General features: G+C 41.6%; 2 protein-coding genes across 4 annotated transcripts; both read left to right on the top strand.

Annotated features, from left to right (window-relative positions):
• Nucleotides 1-1,092: 1,092 nt before the first annotated feature.
• Nucleotides 1,093-3,072, top strand: pfdn5 (prefoldin 5). The gene is made up of 6 exons (XM_079265484.1): nt 1,093-1,183; nt 1,534-1,636; nt 1,826-1,857; nt 1,960-2,034; nt 2,133-2,238; nt 2,819-3,072. The coding sequence occupies exons 1-6, from the start codon at nt 1,118-1,120 to the stop codon at nt 2,902-2,904; spliced, it is 468 nt and encodes a 155-aa protein (XP_079121610.1). The 5' UTR covers nt 1,093-1,117; the 3' UTR covers nt 2,905-3,072.
• Nucleotides 3,073-4,246: 1,174 nt separating this feature from the next.
• On the top strand, nt 4,247-16,286 carry larp4ab (La ribonucleoprotein 4Ab; the record flags this gene model as incomplete). 3 transcript variants are annotated; one of them, XM_079296398.1, is made up of 15 exons in its annotated part: nt 4,247-4,588; nt 5,953-6,091; nt 6,209-6,431; nt 6,680-6,816; nt 7,820-7,923; nt 9,876-9,986; nt 10,405-10,458; nt 11,084-11,296; nt 11,403-11,503; nt 11,647-11,850; nt 12,168-12,216; nt 12,341-12,505; nt 12,615-12,754; nt 12,841-13,018; nt 13,620-16,286. In XM_079296398.1, 15 exons carry the CDS (start codon nt 4,586-4,588, stop codon nt 13,974-13,976), a joined length of 2,178 nt encoding a protein of 725 aa, XP_079152524.1. In that variant the 3' UTR covers nt 13,977-16,286. The 3 variants fall into 3 exon arrangements, with proteins under 3 accessions (XP_079152524.1, XP_079152523.1, XP_079152522.1); XM_079296397.1 differs by having other exon boundaries at nt 6,194-6,431; XM_079296396.1 differs by lacking the exon at nt 4,247-4,588 and having other exon boundaries at nt 5,947-6,091; nt 6,194-6,431.
• Between the last annotated feature and the right edge of the window lie 142 nt (nt 16,287-16,428).

The following is a 16,428-nucleotide window of genomic DNA, read 5'->3' as shown; positions in this document are numbered from 1 at the left end:
TTAATGGATACATAATTTTCTCGAATAAGTTCCACAGGCATTTGATCAAGAGCTCATAAGTGTCGGGTGTAATTTTGAGGGTGCTTTCAGGGGCCCTAGAGCACAAATACTGAGGTACATCAGGGCTGCCACTATCGATGTATGATGTTGAAGGATTTAGTTGAATGTACAAAATGAAGCAAAATATATATAAAACAATTGGCACTTTCACAATTATTGAAATTTAAAGTGAACGTGACTTTGGGTAACCTGAACTTGAAATTGCATTTCGATCTTCTGAATTTAAATTATATTATTTGGGGTCATATTAAATAATACCAATTCACAGGGTGTCTGTGCCTTTGATAGACATGTACTTTATTTATCCCCAGGGGGAAATTTGTATGTTACAGCAGCAAGACACACCAATTGGCAAAGTAGCAGAGTATTTAAAAATAAAATAAAAAATGCACAATAGAATAACAGAGTAGGACAAATTAAATATCAGAATATAGAATATACAAGATAAAACAACAAAAATGCACAGTATATACAATGAAATAGAATAGTAAATTATCTGACTGGGTGAAGAACAGTCGTACAAAAGTCAACCCCAGCAACCAGTGAAGCAGTGTGTAGTTATGTGGAGGATGATCTGGCCAGAGGTGTTTTATTGTAACAGGGAAGGATATAACTGAATTTACATTTTCAAGTTTAGGTACCAGTTTAAAAATGAAATGAGACACATTTTAGGGTATAGTTGAATTGACTTATCAATCAAGTTTTTATTCGATTGATTAATGATGCAATAAAACAAGTGAGTTTTGTCATTTTACTTATGCCAATTTGTTCAAATGACTTTATATTGTGAACCCTGAATTTCCAAACATAACATGGTCTATATTTATGTTTTATACGTGTGATATGCACTCGAGCGAGAAAAACGCATTGTTTATGAACAGTTTGATCGCATTTAAGTTGAAACATGATTGGTGAGCAAGTCAGGAACCGTTTCCGTGAAAGAAGACGGTGCATTTAGTAACTTGTCCACAGGGGGGCGGTGTTTCAAACTAATGACCGCCCACCTCCATCACCCGGAAGCGATCACTAAAGGTCAGTTAGCATCGCGCTTTCCAACATGGCGGTGAATCTCGCAGACCTCTCCCTGCCTCAATTAGAGGGACTGAAAACCCAACTAGATCAGGTAAGTCAGTAATATAAAGTAAAGTATGAATATATTGTGACTGTTTGATGTCAACATTATGAGAGCGATAATCTGAATGGAAATGACAGAGTAAGGTAGCTAGCTAGCTAGCACATCTGAAGCTAACGGTACTTAAATATGCAGTTAGCATGTTAGTATACGTCTCTCATCGTTTCACGCATTTCGACAGGAATGAATTATACTTTGAAATGTGGGCTTGTTTTGTTCTTATTGTAAACCAGTGTGTTTCAGTTGTCGACTAACGTTACGTTCTTGATGGAGTCAGAAGAGTTCCAGGTGTGGTCGCTTTGACTGTTAACGGTTGTTTTGCTAATTTTCATGTTTTACAGGAGATCGAGTTCCTGTCGTCTTCAATAGGTCAACTCAAAGTTGTCCAGACGAAATATGTTGAAGCCAAAGATAGTATGAACGTCCTAAACAAAAACAACAAAGGTGAGTAGAATACTTTCCTCTGACTTGGTGCCCCACCAAGCTTTTGAAAGGGCTCACTGCACACAAGTGTGTTGCACAAGATGATGTCACTTGAATATGCATTCACTTTCCCCAAAGCGTAATGTCTTCATGTTAATGAAAGCTGCGAAGCTGATTATGTGTTAATTCTTCCTCTCCTCTGTCATACAGGAAAAGAGTTGCTCGTGCCACTCACCAGCTCTGTATCCTTTCTCTCGGGGGCTCATGTGCTGTTTTGTGTGTCTAAATGAAGTTCTGTGTCTCTGGAGACGTGCATACTTTCCCTTGACAGTTCGTCTTCTCAGATGTACGTGCCTGGAACGTTAAACGACGTGGAAAATGTATTCGTGGATGTGGGGACAGGATACTATGTTGAAAAGGCAAATATATTTGCATTTGAAAATCCATAAGTAATGTCATAAATCATGTAATGTAAAACATTCTTACCCTAAATGTAATTTATACTCTGTCTCTGTAGAATGTGGAAGACTCAAAGGCTTTCTTCAAACGTAAAATAGAGTTCCTCACAAAGCAGATAGAGAAAATTCAGCCAGCGCTTCAGGAAAAACACGCCATGAAACAAGGTAAGCTACTTTCTTAAATAGATATCTGTTTCCTCATTATTTTTTCACATTTTTCCAATTCAAAGCCAGAAATGTTGATGCTACAAGTCCCTTTATGTTTTAAGTAATATAATGTGTATCGCAAGGCAATTTGGCTCAACTGACAAACTGTCAACGTCAAGTTGCTGTAGAAGTATCGGGTGCAGCTGTATCAGAGTAGTTTTACAAGTACATGAGCACAGTATCAGCTACTGGTATCAGTGCATCTATAATGGTGTAGTTTGTTTATAGCCTAATGTTAGCTTTTTACTTTTACCGATTGCATTCAATTGAAAAATCCTATTGGCATTTTCAATGAGAACAGTAACAGCATTAGTAGCAGTAATAATGGTAGAAATTATAATAAAATGATTACTAATAACAGCAGCAATGGATATAATAGACTGATCATGAAAGCACTAATTGTACCAGTAATGGCAGTAGACTTGCGACTAATGATGGGAGCAGTGGGTGTTTGGAAAGAATACTTACAAAAATACGTCATCCATGCAGCACTGTGTAACACACTTATTTACTCAACACATTGTGTTCTTTCTTAAAGCGGTGATTGAAGTCATGAACATGAAGATCCAGCAACTACAACAGAGCCAGCAGGCATCCCAAGTGGTTGGTCCCACCAAGGCTTAATGAGAGCACCTGTTTGAACTCTTCATGATGGGGGGTGTGGTAATGTTTGTGTGTGTGTGTAAACCGTGTCACCAGTAGGCTATTGTCTTGGTAAAGAAATCATCTGTACTTGGTCAATTTAATTGGGTGTCTGTTAAATTTGCAAAATTAAAGTGATCACAGAACATGTTTTTTTGTATTGTTGTATATTCGTCAGTGGGGTCCACTACCAAGACCTCTTTTATTTTAAATGTATTTGTTATGGTTCTGGGCTGGCGAGAGGCATTATGGTTAAAGGTTCTCCTTTCTCGAGAACGCGATATCTTTCTGTCTGGTATTATTTCATCTTTTTTTTTTGGCCAAGCATGTGGACACATACAAAGAATTTGACTTTGATTTTATTGATTTGGACTCAAGATACTTGTGACTCCACCCTCTTCACTTCCTCTCCCTGGATGACAACCAGCACAGGGGCTGCCTGTTACGCTGGCAGTCCAGCTCAAGATCACTGGCTTTGCTTATATAGAGCTTCAGGTGATTGTTGTTCAAGCTCTCAGTTCTCTGTCAAAAAACAATTCAGTACCACGTCTCAGATATATGTTTTTTTTTTCATGTTTATTTCCTTCCAATTTGTAAATTGCACCTGCTAGAATCTAGCAGCTAGATGATGTACGTTTCCAAATGGTTTGTGGTTACTCCACTTCTTTCAACAAAAATACAATTTATGTCCCATCCCATAGGTTATTATTTGCTTTCATTTGATGACCAGTTGATGAAAAAATTATGAAATAAATCATTTACAGGAGAATACTGTTCTGCTTCGAGAGCAGTTGAGCAAATGCATGGAAATAGAATTAACTGATTTGTGACCGTAGTCTTGCGAATATGTTTTGTTCTTCCAATACCAATATTAATTCTATAAATTTGGTAATTTATAAAATATTAATATTTCACACAGTATGATCTGAGAAAAGCATTCTATGTATATCTATATATATTTTTTACATTCTGATTTGCATCCATTCAAAGCGTGGAAAATAAACACTTCTCAGTTGTGGACTCAAGTTGCAAATGAAAGACATAAGTTCTCCCATATCTGTTACAAACTTCACATCGGGTCATTTCCTCTCAGCAATGCGCAGCCAGTAATGAATGGTAACTGATGTGTTTGCAATGTTACGTGAAATCTAGCTCACTTCAAATATATGCACGAACTAAGCTCTGGGAGTCGCGTCACGACGAGCTTAAGTCAGGTCTCGTAAATGCATCGCCTCGGCTCGTCCTCTCTCAGCGGTCACCGTCGGGCGGTGCTGGTATTAGCGTCGCTGTTGCCGGGCGGAGTGCAGCGTGTTGGGACAGACGGTGCAGAGGACGCAGCTGTCACGTGCTGGACGAGCGGTGCCTCGACGAGAAGGAAATTCAGTTTAAAAGACCACATGTCGTGTGATGGGAAACGCTTTCTTTAAAAACGGAAATCAGCTAAAACAGTCGTTAGTGTTATAAACTAGGACGCTTTCAAAGTTGTCGTGCGCACTGACGCACGTTCGGCCGTTTGAGTAACGTTACCGGGGGGATTATAAATACGTGCGCACGGTGTTTTGTAAGCGGTAAAACCTTCGATACGAATCAAACCAACGGGGCAATTTAAAATCTGCCGGAGAACTGAAGGAGCACGTAAGAAGAAGGACGGAATCGAAGCAGCATGGTGAGTTTTTGGGGCCTGGAGGAGGTGCACGCTTTAGCTAGCACGCGACAACCTGTTTGCGTCCTTCCAGTGAGACTCGTGTCGTCGGTAGCTCGACTGTTGTAGTAACTTTATACTTTAGCTGCTAATTAACGGTCATACTCCCGAAATACGACTTTTATCATTCGCACGGACAACTCACAAGTGTTTCTGTCAACCTGTCAGACTAACGAGGTTACGAGTGTAAAGTGAGGCCGGTTCTAACTGGTCTGCTAGTAAACTTAAGCTAGTTAGCTAAAGGCAGGTTAGGGAGTCACAACATGGTTGACGGTGAAACACCCAATAACGTTACCCCATCAACACGTGTTAGAATACAACGAAGTGGAGAACACCTCCACATCTCGCTTCATGACACATCGCGCTCCATGTGTAGTGTAATGCATTTACGGTTCACACATAGCGACCACAAAAAGTGGTGTTAAATGTTAGCCGATGCAGCACCGTGTGGCTAACGGTGAATAGCTATCGAGGAGTTCCGTGATAAAGGTCATGGCAATACGCTGCGGAGACGGCAACCTTGAGATGGGAACGGTGTGGGGGTGATTTGGTAATCACTTAACAACAAACGCTGCTTAATTAGAATTGGCTTTTGTTTCGTGTCGTATGTAAAGATTCTGAACATCGTCACATATGGTTGTGTGGGCACCACGTGCTCTTTCTTCCCGGAGCAACGCTACTTTGCTTCACTGCAAAACCTCCAGCGCTGCTGACTTGTAAAATAAACTGTATATGAGACTGGTGATAATTAACTGTTGTGAGAGGGTCGCATAATGGTTTGCATAGATGACTGAAGCGCACTCGAGGTTCAGCGGTGGGTGACAGGTCTACATGCCCGGTTCAAGTTACGCTGGAGCTCAGAGCGGTGTGGTAACACGTGACCGCTCGAGAGGCGGAGTCAGAGTGATAAGGAAGCCAATGATGCTGTCAGATGTGTGTGTGTGTGAAGGAGAAGAGATGCGGCCTCTTAAACTAGTTTACGAGGTCTCTGATCAACTGTAGTATTGGCTATGGAGTCTGTTCTGAATGTTTTTAAGTATATCTTGTTTTAAAGATAACTACCTGAGGTCATGAATAGCATGCACATATGCAGCAATATTTAAATATCACAAATGCAAGAAATATTAATTATGTATTTAGTTTAAGCTACACATTTGCTGTCCCTTTTTATACGTTAAGTGCTTGCAATCTCACTTTTTTCAAAATCAGACTATCAAAACCTTGTTTCCTGCTCTAACTGTACTTGTGTGTTCCATGTAGCTTACTGCTGTGTAAGGTGTACCCAACATATTTTCTGTAACTTGGTGTTTGTTCTTCTAATCATGCAGGTTACTACAAAGGGAGCAGGTCTGAACCCCAATGCTAAAGTGTGGCAGGAGATCCCTGCCCACCAGAACGACATCCCGGAGGAGACTGAGGACTCTCCTTGTCTACTAACCTGCCCTCCTCCCGCTGAGACGACCGACGGTAAGAGCTTAGTGGTGCAACTAAGATAAAGCATGGCAACGTTTGTTTAGAGTGTAAGATGCTTTTGTCTAAACATGATCTCGTCTATCTTAATTTACTCAGATGTTCCGTCTTCAGGAGGAAAAGGATGCGATGCTGAGTACCCTGACATCACTGCTGACTATGCCTCTGTACCCACAGAGGGCGTTGTAAATGGCACGGACCAGCCTGACGGGGGGTATTTAGTCTTTGACCCTCAATGCGAATCAGCCATAGATGCTGATGCTTCTGAAGAGCAACCAATGTCTGAGGAGAGCCTCAGGGAGTCTTTGAAGAAACAGCTCGAGTTCTGCTTTTCTAGGTGAGTAGTTTTTTTTTTTCATGCCACACATTGCAACTGTTTCCAGTGTGCATACAGCTGTGAGAACAACATCAGTAATGAATCATTGAATTGCCTTGAGATGTTTTTCATGACTGCAAAGAACTAGCTATTTCCTCAGTGGAGTATATTAGTGTACCTGAAGTGCTCTCCTTTATCATTGGTCCAACAGCCAATGATTCAATTCATTCTTCAATCATTTTGACTGATGTTGTTTTGGGTGTTTGCAGAGAGAACCTATCTAAGGACCTGTACCTGATATCCCAGATGGACAGTGATCAGTTTGTTCCCATCTGGACCATTGCTTGCATGGAGGACATCAAATCCCTTACCACTGATCTGACCCTCATCCTGGATGTACTGCGAGGTACCAGTGCTGCTTTTCTGCCTGCATTTGTGACAAATGTCGCACATTTACTTTACATACAGAATATATGGTCTGAACTTAGATTAACTTGACTGGTTTTTGGAGCATGATGTACAGAAGACGTGGCTCACACATGTTCCTTGTCGATAAAAGTTGCAGATTGCTTGATGGATGGATGTCATGATATAATTGGTTGAAATTGGTTGGTACTAGCTTACTTAAGCATGCATCATATTTTGTTTTTACAAAAAGAAAAGATGATTGAAGAAATATATTATATATATATATATATATATATATACATATATATATATATATTTGTAATTTTTTTTGGCATATAGTGTTAAATAGGTGCACAATAGGATCTGGGATGTGATCTAAAAGGGTTAAAAAGGCTTTTCTTCCTCCATCTCGACTTCAACTAAGAGTAAAATACACTGAAACACTGAACTACATTTCAAACCGCAAAAGCTAAACGCGTAATATGCAAGGCTGTTGTTTAGAGCAGTCGCCTAGTCAATCACAACAAAGGAGACGGTGTACGGATCCTCCAGAGTCACCGGTAACAATTAAATGCATTGTGTCACTGCTAAGATCCCCACACATGATGTTGACGCCACAGTGAGTTTCTGCTGTTTTTCTTTTGGCCGTCATGTCTGCGGCTTCTCTGCATTTTCTTTTCTGTGATGATTACCACTTCTGCAAACTGTTTTCCCAAGGTGAAAATCCTAAAGGGTGTTTGCAACTTACCACTCTTAAGTGTTTTACATTCATGCTTTTTATCATAGTTCTCCGAAACGGGGTTTGGTTGTGTTGATAAGGACGCTGAGAGAACTTGTCAGAATGTGTTTGTAGTTGACATGACTTAAACCAAATTAAAAATAAAGATGCTGTAGATACAAGCATGCAACTCCTCTAACGGCACACTGTTCATCTGTCTTAGGGTTCATCAAGTAACTTCCAGATGGTGAAAACACTTGTATTGAGGTTGTCTTTGTTACAGCTTCGCCTATGGTGCAAGTGGATGAATCTGGAGAGAAGGTTCGGCCAAACCACAGCCGCTGCATCATCATTCTGAGAGAGGTGCCAGAGACGACACCAATTGAGGTAAAGAGGGTTCTATCCTGCACGCTAAGAACAGTCCTCCACATCATCCACCTATCCCACAAAGCTGCTGACAAGAATTCAGCTGAAGACGCCTGCCTCACTGCACTTTGACTTTGTTGTACCTCATTGACAAGTAATGTTGCACGTGAATCGATACGAAAAAGGTACCGCGGTACCCATACGTTTTAAAAACTATACGATTTTGCATATTTTTAGTATCGATACTTCATTAAAATAGCTCACGATCAGAGCGCACTCACTGCTCACTGCTCCGCTCCCTGTCATGCTGCCTGCAGGCATTTACTGCAAGGGGGCGGGGCTGCCCAGCGCTCACACAGCAACAGGCAGCGCTCACTCACAGCGAGTGATCGCTGGGGAGACATGGCATTGAGTGCAGGAGCTTTTGCCTACCGTCCTCTGCTTGTTGGGGGGGAAAAAAGATGCCAGAAGTGAAATCTGGAAGTACTTTGGCTATATTGCAGACAGTGAAGGAAAGCCCACTGACATACAGAGACCCGTCTGCGAAACGTGTTTCAAAGCCACACAGAGCAGTGAGGCAACACATCTAACACGGCAAAGCACCTTTCAGACAGACACCCCCAACTTTACAAAGAGTTCAAAGAACGACTGGTAAGCAAATGTGATTACAAACATCAACACCCCCAAGCTCACCCATAGACAGCTAACACGAGCAGCCTTAGCCTAGTTTGACAACAAGCCTATATGATCATGAGGTCACAATGCAACAAACGTGCACTAAATGAAACACCATTGATGCAAAATGGCTCCATGCTGGTGGAGCCTGAGGGTGGATCTTGAGCTAATTATTTTTATTTTGAGTTTAGGAAAAATAATTATTCCATGAATTAAGATAAAATATGAAGTGAAAATATCAGACAGAGGTCCCGTCCAGCTGTGTTTGAAAGCCAGCGGAAATATGAGAGGCTCAAAAGATGCGAAGAGTTTAAATTTGCAGAAATGTTTTTATTAATGTGCACTGTCCCGTATCAAATAAACCAATAAATAAACATTCATATGAATGCCATTTGTTAAGTGTTCAAAAAGCTGGGCAGGAACAAGCTGGTAAAAAAAGGGAACCGTAGGGGTGTTTTCTTTATTACTATTATTGATAAATATACCAGTATCCTATAGGAGTGGGAATCACCAGAGGTCCCACGATACGATATTATTACGATACTGCGATATTCTGAGTATTGCGATAACATATATTGCGATTTATTACTTTTTTCAACTTCAAATGATGTCCCCCAAAGGAAAACTGTGTCAACATGTTTTATCTAATAAGATAAAGTTTTCAGTCTGTTCATCTCACTTCAATCATTTTTATTGCAGCACAATAGGATTGTCAAGCAGACAGACTGACCAACAATGTCATAAATGTTGCATGAACCTGCAAACTGAACTGTTTGTATTACTACATAGTCCAACTTGACGAAATGCAAATGTGTGGACTCAGCATATGAACTATAACTTGTATAAGTAGGATATTAGAGGGCAGAGAGACAGTTGTGCGCTGCACTCTCCCCATGAGCCTGGTACTGTTGGCAGATTTAACCCCGTTGTGAGGCCAGATGTCTATCTTTGTTTTGACCAACTTCCTACCAATCACGCTGACCCAGGACCTTTGCTGACCTCACCAGAAAATAACTCGGCACCATCTAGTAGACAGAAAAAGTAATCGATTTTGATTTTTCTAAAACAAATCGATCTTTCCCCCCACCCCTAGTATCGCATTTGTGGTATTGTATTGAATTCTGGTATCATAAGTATCGGGTATCATGATACTTATGGCAGGTATCGTATCAAAGTCATCATTTTGGTATCGTGACAACCCTATTGACAAGTTCTAATCACAGAGGCTGCAGGGGGATGTTGTGAGTTTAGTGTTGTTGGGTGACGTGTGTAACATGTGCCTTGCATCTCTTTCACAGGAAGTGGAGGCTCTTTTTAAGCGTGAAAACTGTCCAAAAGTGTTAAGTGCTGAGTTTGCACACAACAGCAACTGGTACATAACATTTCAGTCTGATATGGATGCACAGCAGGTATGTCTCCACATTAATGAACATGGGGCTTATTTCTGGCTTTAGTTAGTGTGCCATATAAAAGTGTCTGTTAACAAATATAACTGCTCATTAGAAGTAGGCTGTTACTTTCTCTGCTTCCATTAGTCTTTGAAACCAAAGGTGACTCATGGTGCGGGTTCAAGATTTGAATTAGATAATTCTTGATTTCAGGAGCCTGTTCACTTTGTAAAATGCAAAACTTTACGGGTAGATGCTTTCAAGAAATTGTACGATTTATGACAGCAACGTCGTCTTGTTTTAACAAGTTTACAGTTCTGAGCACTGAACATCACAGCAGTGCTCTGGGAGTGAGGGGGAGGAACGCTTGAATTTCTTAGAATCAAAAGGAAGCGACACAGATTTTATAATATTGTGACTATTCCTGTTTTGTCCGTAGGCCTACAGATACCTGAGAGAGGAGGTGAAAACCTTCCAGGGAAAACCAATCATGGTGAGTTCTGTGGCTGTAATGCATAACCAATAATTTACTTTATTTAGTTTTTATGTCAGGCTGGATCACTTCTTATTTGTTCTATTTTAGACGGTAGTATGAGACCCAGCAAGCCTTGTTACACAAGAGTAGTTATCAGCGGTCACGTCACTACTCTTTGTCTAAGCCGTGGCCTCAGGGGTGAACTTGGGATATGTGTGCACACAGACTTGATAAGTAGGGAAGTGTTGCACACCGATTTTTACAGACACTCTTATAAAGCACCACGAGGCTGTGACGTTAACGGTCCTGTCTAAACCCCAGTGATGATCAGTATCGCGCTTGGAAGGACCCATATGCACTGTGGCTGGCTGGGAGGAACTTATCATCTGTAGCTCTTTATCAATCTGCTGTATCTCTGCTTCTACCTCTACTCATCCTCTTTAACAACCCCCTCACTTCCTCTCCCCCCCCCCTTCTTTCCCCGAGTCAGTGCAGTGCTGTATGGCCTAATGACCGTGAGATTATGAGATCTGAGGGGACGAAATGACGATGGACAGATCTACAATGCTAACATCACAGTCCCATCTTCACTCTGAGCAAGCACAGCTAATGGTCTTCTTTCTTCCCCTCTCCCTCCCCACAGGCCCGCATTAAGGCCATTAACACGTTCTTTGGTAAGAACAGCTTCCGCAGTGTGGACTCGAGTGTGTACACTCAGCATGCCCAGCCACAGGCTCAATATAGCTCCCCAGTCTACATGCAGCAGGCGTACAGCCCTCAGCAGCAGTACCCTGTGTACCCCGTGGTGTCTTCCTCCTGGAACCCTGCCGTCGTCCCTTACTTTGAAACGCCACTGGTGAGAACCTGAATGTTATCTTGACATTTTATTTTACATATGTATTGTTCAGAGCATCATACAATTTTATGGAGCTTATGGTCAAATTTGTATTTACCCCTACCAGGCACCTTTTCCGCATAGCGGCTTCATGAATGGTTACAGCAGTCCTGAGAACTACGAAGCAAACGCAAGCGTCAACACCCCTCGGCCCATGAGCAGGAACCGGTAGGTGCAAGTCGCGATGACATAACTCTTAATGAAACATTTGAGGACACGTGTGAAGGATATTAAGTATTGCCTAAAGTATCAAATGAAGCTTATTCATGGTAGTAAGAAATGTGTTTTCTTTTATATTTGTGTCTGCCCAGAAACCATGTTAAGGGTCAGCCAAGGCCTGGAGACGTGCCTTCCTCTTCTCTGGTTTCGGGGCCCCTGATGGATGGCCTGTCTGCTCCCTCGAGTCCACGGCCCCTCCAGACACCAGGGATGGCAACTGGCACCACTTCGGCAACAGAGTTTCTCCCACAGGCCACCGTACCCAGTGGGTATCTGAGCGGGGCTGCAAGGGGCAGGTGAGAGAATATCATCCTGCTTATTAACACTGTGGCGATGAAGATTTACACCCAAAATGTAACTGACTGATACGCAACGAGGCGTGTGTTTTGTGTTGTGAATAATCTTCAGTTTGTGTACCTTGTCCGGTCGCTTTCCGTTCACCTCTCAAAAGTTAAATTGACTAAATTTGAAATTGTTAGCAGACACAGCTAAGAAATCAAACATGTTTTTGGCTTTCGCGATCCATCCAGGAAAATGTTACCTATTGCGTTCTTTGTTGTTTTATTTACGTATGAAAAACCTTCTAATGTGAAATGATCTGTCTTCATTGTAGGAGAGGAAGCTACAGAGGCATGAGGAGGAGAAGAGAAGATGAATATACGGTCAGCATATTTCCTGTCATCCTGGTGTTATCTTATCAAAAAGTTGTCTGTTATTATAGTTTTCTTTGGCAAGCTTCAGTGTTATTTTTCTTACGTTTTACTTAAACGGTGCTTAACATTACAGAGGCCTGTCCCTCTAATGGAGGCCAAGGTAGCTCCTCCGCCAAAGTTTGACCTGGCAGCTTCCAATTTCCCCCCTCTGCCGGGATGTGTGGTCAGTATGCTGGGGGAACCGATGCCAGAGATGCGCCTTTCTGATGTTGTGCGTGGCCTGAAGGTGACTAACAAGGTAAATATCTTGTCCTCTTTGATACCTTTTACTCTGGAGACTCGTGTAAGCAGCATTTAAGTCCCAGGTGTTTGAATGCCCATCTTTTCCAAATCTTGATTTTTTTCAGCCTGTGAACCAAGAGGTCAACGGGACCCGACCAACAAACGTCTCTGAAGATGCTGTAAGCAAACCAAGTGCTGTGACCCCGGCTGCTAAACCTGCTCCTGTGACACCACTCACAGTAACACCACCACCAGCAGTCTTAAGGTAAAGTTTTAATCAAGTTAATCAAATATCTGTGAATAGAAAGGTCATTTTCTATGTTCATGCCCTATCTTTTACTTTTGTTTTAGTGTTTCTCCTGCGGTAAAGGAAGAGGATAAAGCTGAACCTTCGATTCCAAAGGAAACAATCTCCACGTTCTCGCAGGCTACCTCCCCAACCGCCTCTAAACCGGCTCCCTCCGCCTGCAGCCAGTCTGTTTCTACTGAAGCACCTTCCTCATCCCCCCCGTCTCCAACATCGGAGCTGGTAAGGCCTGCCTTCTTACAGCAACATCAGCTGATAGCTCCCTGTTGAATCATGGGTCATTCTGTAGAAGAAGCTGTTATGAGTTGTAGCCAGGTGTTCATATGTTAGTCTGTGGACAGATTGTGTCACTATGATGGCGTCACAACACTTTAAGATGTCAGGAAACTGTACATGTGTGTAGTTGAGGTCATGATGTAGGCAGAGTTTAAAGATGGCTTTGGTCTGAGCAAGAGTGCTAGAAGTGGGGAAGGAGCTGTTGTTGGTGAGCTTCCATCTCAAGATGGTCTTGAGTGTTTTGTAGCAAATGACATGCAGCCACAAAAATATAAAACGTTGTCCTTTTTGTGCAAGATGGCAGCTGTAGCTGGGATTCACATCAGTTTCAATGGATTCAATAAAATGTTCGTCGTAAGTCAAATGTATAAAAGCACAAACTACCACTGTAGCACAACCCACTGATCTCAATGGTCATGTTGTGTTGAAGATGGATTATTGTATATTTTGGACAACATGGTCTTAAAGTGTTTTTTGTGTTTTATTACATGTGGGGAATTTATTTTATGTCTTGATTTTTAATTTCCTCCCATTCTTCTCTTACCAGGGGGCCAGAAAACTGAGCTATGCAGAGGTGTGCCAGCGGCTGGCCAAGGAGCCGGCCCAGCCAGCCCCCCCGTCCCCTCCGGCCTCTGCCGCTAGCCAACCCCTGCAGGAGCTAAAGGTCAACAGGGGGGAGGAGCCTCGGCCCAATGGCAGGCGCACCGCAGAGAAACCCGGAGACAGCCGCCCGCCCCGTCAACCATTACGCTTCTTCAGAGGGGCGAATGGCCAAGTCCGACCCGGAGCACTGAAGACTCGGGAGCATCCGAGAGGCCTGAATACCGGCAAACCGTTCTCCCCACACCGGGGAGCCAGACGCAGCGGCAAAGAACAGAACATTCCCCCTGGATCTGCAAAATAACTAAAGAACAAGGAACCTACGAAACATGAACTAAAACAATATTTATGTAAATATATAATATATGTAAATAGACAGATGAATATATTTCATTTGACAGACTTTTTCCAAGAATCTTAATATTGTTGCAGACTTGAAGTTATTTTTTAGGAAGATGCATATCGTCTGCTGACAGAATTGATAAAACATACTTTGCTGAAAGTAATATCACCATGACGTTCCCAAAAGATGGCTCCATGAATGAGCTAAATCTGTAGGGTGTGCGTTTGATATGGTGAGAGAGAGAAAGAGGGATGTTGTTACTTTTAAATATAAGGTAGACTAAACCCCGTCAACATCCAAAATGATGAATGAGGCACATTTTGTTTGTTTGAGTGGTTATTGTTGGCATGTGATTCATTGAAATCAAGGATGTCGGTGTTACGTAAGATACGGAAGGTGTTTAATCCATGACGGAACAATGGAAACAGTGGAGTGTTTGATTAACAACAGAAGCTTTGAACTAGGAGTGGCTATATTTCAAGGCCTAACATTATGTAGAAACTGTCTACAAGAGATCCGGAGGAATACGAAATATAATTCAGAACATTGCGTAATGATTATAATCCTTCAGTGTTTTTGCAGTCGTCATCTTTGTGATGCAGATATTAGATTGATAACTAGTAACGTTTGAAATAAGCCCTGCATACTTACTGAAGTAGATCAGGCTATTTTTTTTTTCCTTACAGGATTGTATCAGGGATTTAACTCCTGTGCTCATCTGTAGATCTTGTAAAAAAATATATAGCATGAAAACTCATGAGAATAGTAGTTGTCAGCCAAATAACCTGCTGTTGCTGAGGGTTATCTGGCTGGAGCAGGAGCAGAAACACTGTCTCCACGTTGTGTCACATGTCACTGCTGTGCGTCTCACAGAGCAGGATTACAGGGTTTGGCGGCTAATTTTGGTTCCAGACCCGGCTTCTGGTGTGGATTATTCCATATTTAAGTTTCAGGAAATGTTTCTAGAGTAAGATGCCTTTGCTTAGTGACTAGCATGTGAACTGCTAAAACATATTGGATGATCTGAGGGACCTCAGGAGGAGAAATTGTATTTTATTCAGAAAAATAGAAATGTGTGGCCTCTTCTTGATTAACGTAGCTATTTGGTTGATGTCATGGCCAGTGTCTAAACTTGAGTCGGTGACATTGATTCGGGCATCATCTCTTGATTGGATACATAATAAGCTTCAGACGACTAGTCCTTTTTGGCTTAAAACCACTTTTGAGCTTGAGCTCGTAAATGTCCATATGTAGCTGTAGCTTTCCTTGAGCGTGTGTATATACAGATTTATATTTGCTTTTGGTTGTTAATGTTCTCGTTCTTCCTGCTGGAGACGAGTTTCATTTTCTATAATTGTGTTTTTCTTCTCATGGTATTCAATGTTATTGTAATCTTAGTAAATAAGTGTGTAGACTGATTTGAGAAAAGATACTTGGGCCATTGACAACTGAACCAGCCACTTGTGGCTCGACAGTGAGCAGAACAAAACTGGACTTTTAGTGGTGGGAGTTGAAACGATCCATCCTTAAATCTCCAGGCTTTTATTCGTAAGAGAAGTTAGAAATGGAAAGGGTTTCACAGAAAGGCTCAACTTGAGCTTATGTGTTTCATTTGAGTGTTTTTGATTTCATAAGATTAGTCTGTTATTGCAAATGAGAATTAACAAAAGATGAGTGAAGCGAAAGAATTGTAGATTTTCAGGATTAGGGGATAAACCAGTTTATCTTAGATAAATGTCTTCTGCTTGTAGGGACTCGACTACAGGGTTCTGTGTCTTGTAATCAGTAGTTGTCTCCCGTGTATACTGTATTTTGTTTGTGTAAGAGAGATTGCATCGGCTTCAGACTGCATGGAACTATTATCTCAAACCTCCGGTGCCTTAACTCATTTCAGTAAAAAGAGTGCAGGAATTGTGAGCGCATCAATTTGTCACACTAAACATGGCCGTTTGATTGGTTGTCAAAATTCAATGTTATCAGTCTTTGACACTCTGAGACACTGGATCCGACTCAATGCAGATCTCAATTCATTGTAGGTGCAGGGCTGATGGGAGTGGAGCTTAATGCGTGTTGCGCATGCTTGTTTGTCCGTTCTGTGTCTGATATATTTCATTTTCTTAGCTTGTCAATGCAATGTCAGTCTTGTATCAGAATCCTGCATTTAACTCTCAATCAAACATGAGATTGCAGTTTTCAGCCAAATACACTGGTTTATTAAGTTGTTATGTGATTGCTGAGCCTGAGGTATAAAAATAAAAAAATATTTTTAAACTGCTGTGTCTTGTACTTTGTATGTGTGCGCACTACATGTTATTGCAGCTGATCCAATTGCCGCTTCACATACAGCAGATGTGAATATGGTAAAATATCATGTCCAGTGACCTTTTGATTTTTCTTTTATTTAAACCTGGAA

This window comes from Melanostigma gelatinosum (genome assembly GCF_949748355.1).
Source record: "Melanostigma gelatinosum genome assembly, chromosome: 3".
NCBI lineage: Eukaryota > Metazoa > Chordata > Actinopteri > Perciformes > Zoarcidae > Melanostigma > Melanostigma gelatinosum.
Note: the sequence above shows the minus strand (reverse complement) of the source record. Positions and strands in the feature narration are given on the sequence as shown.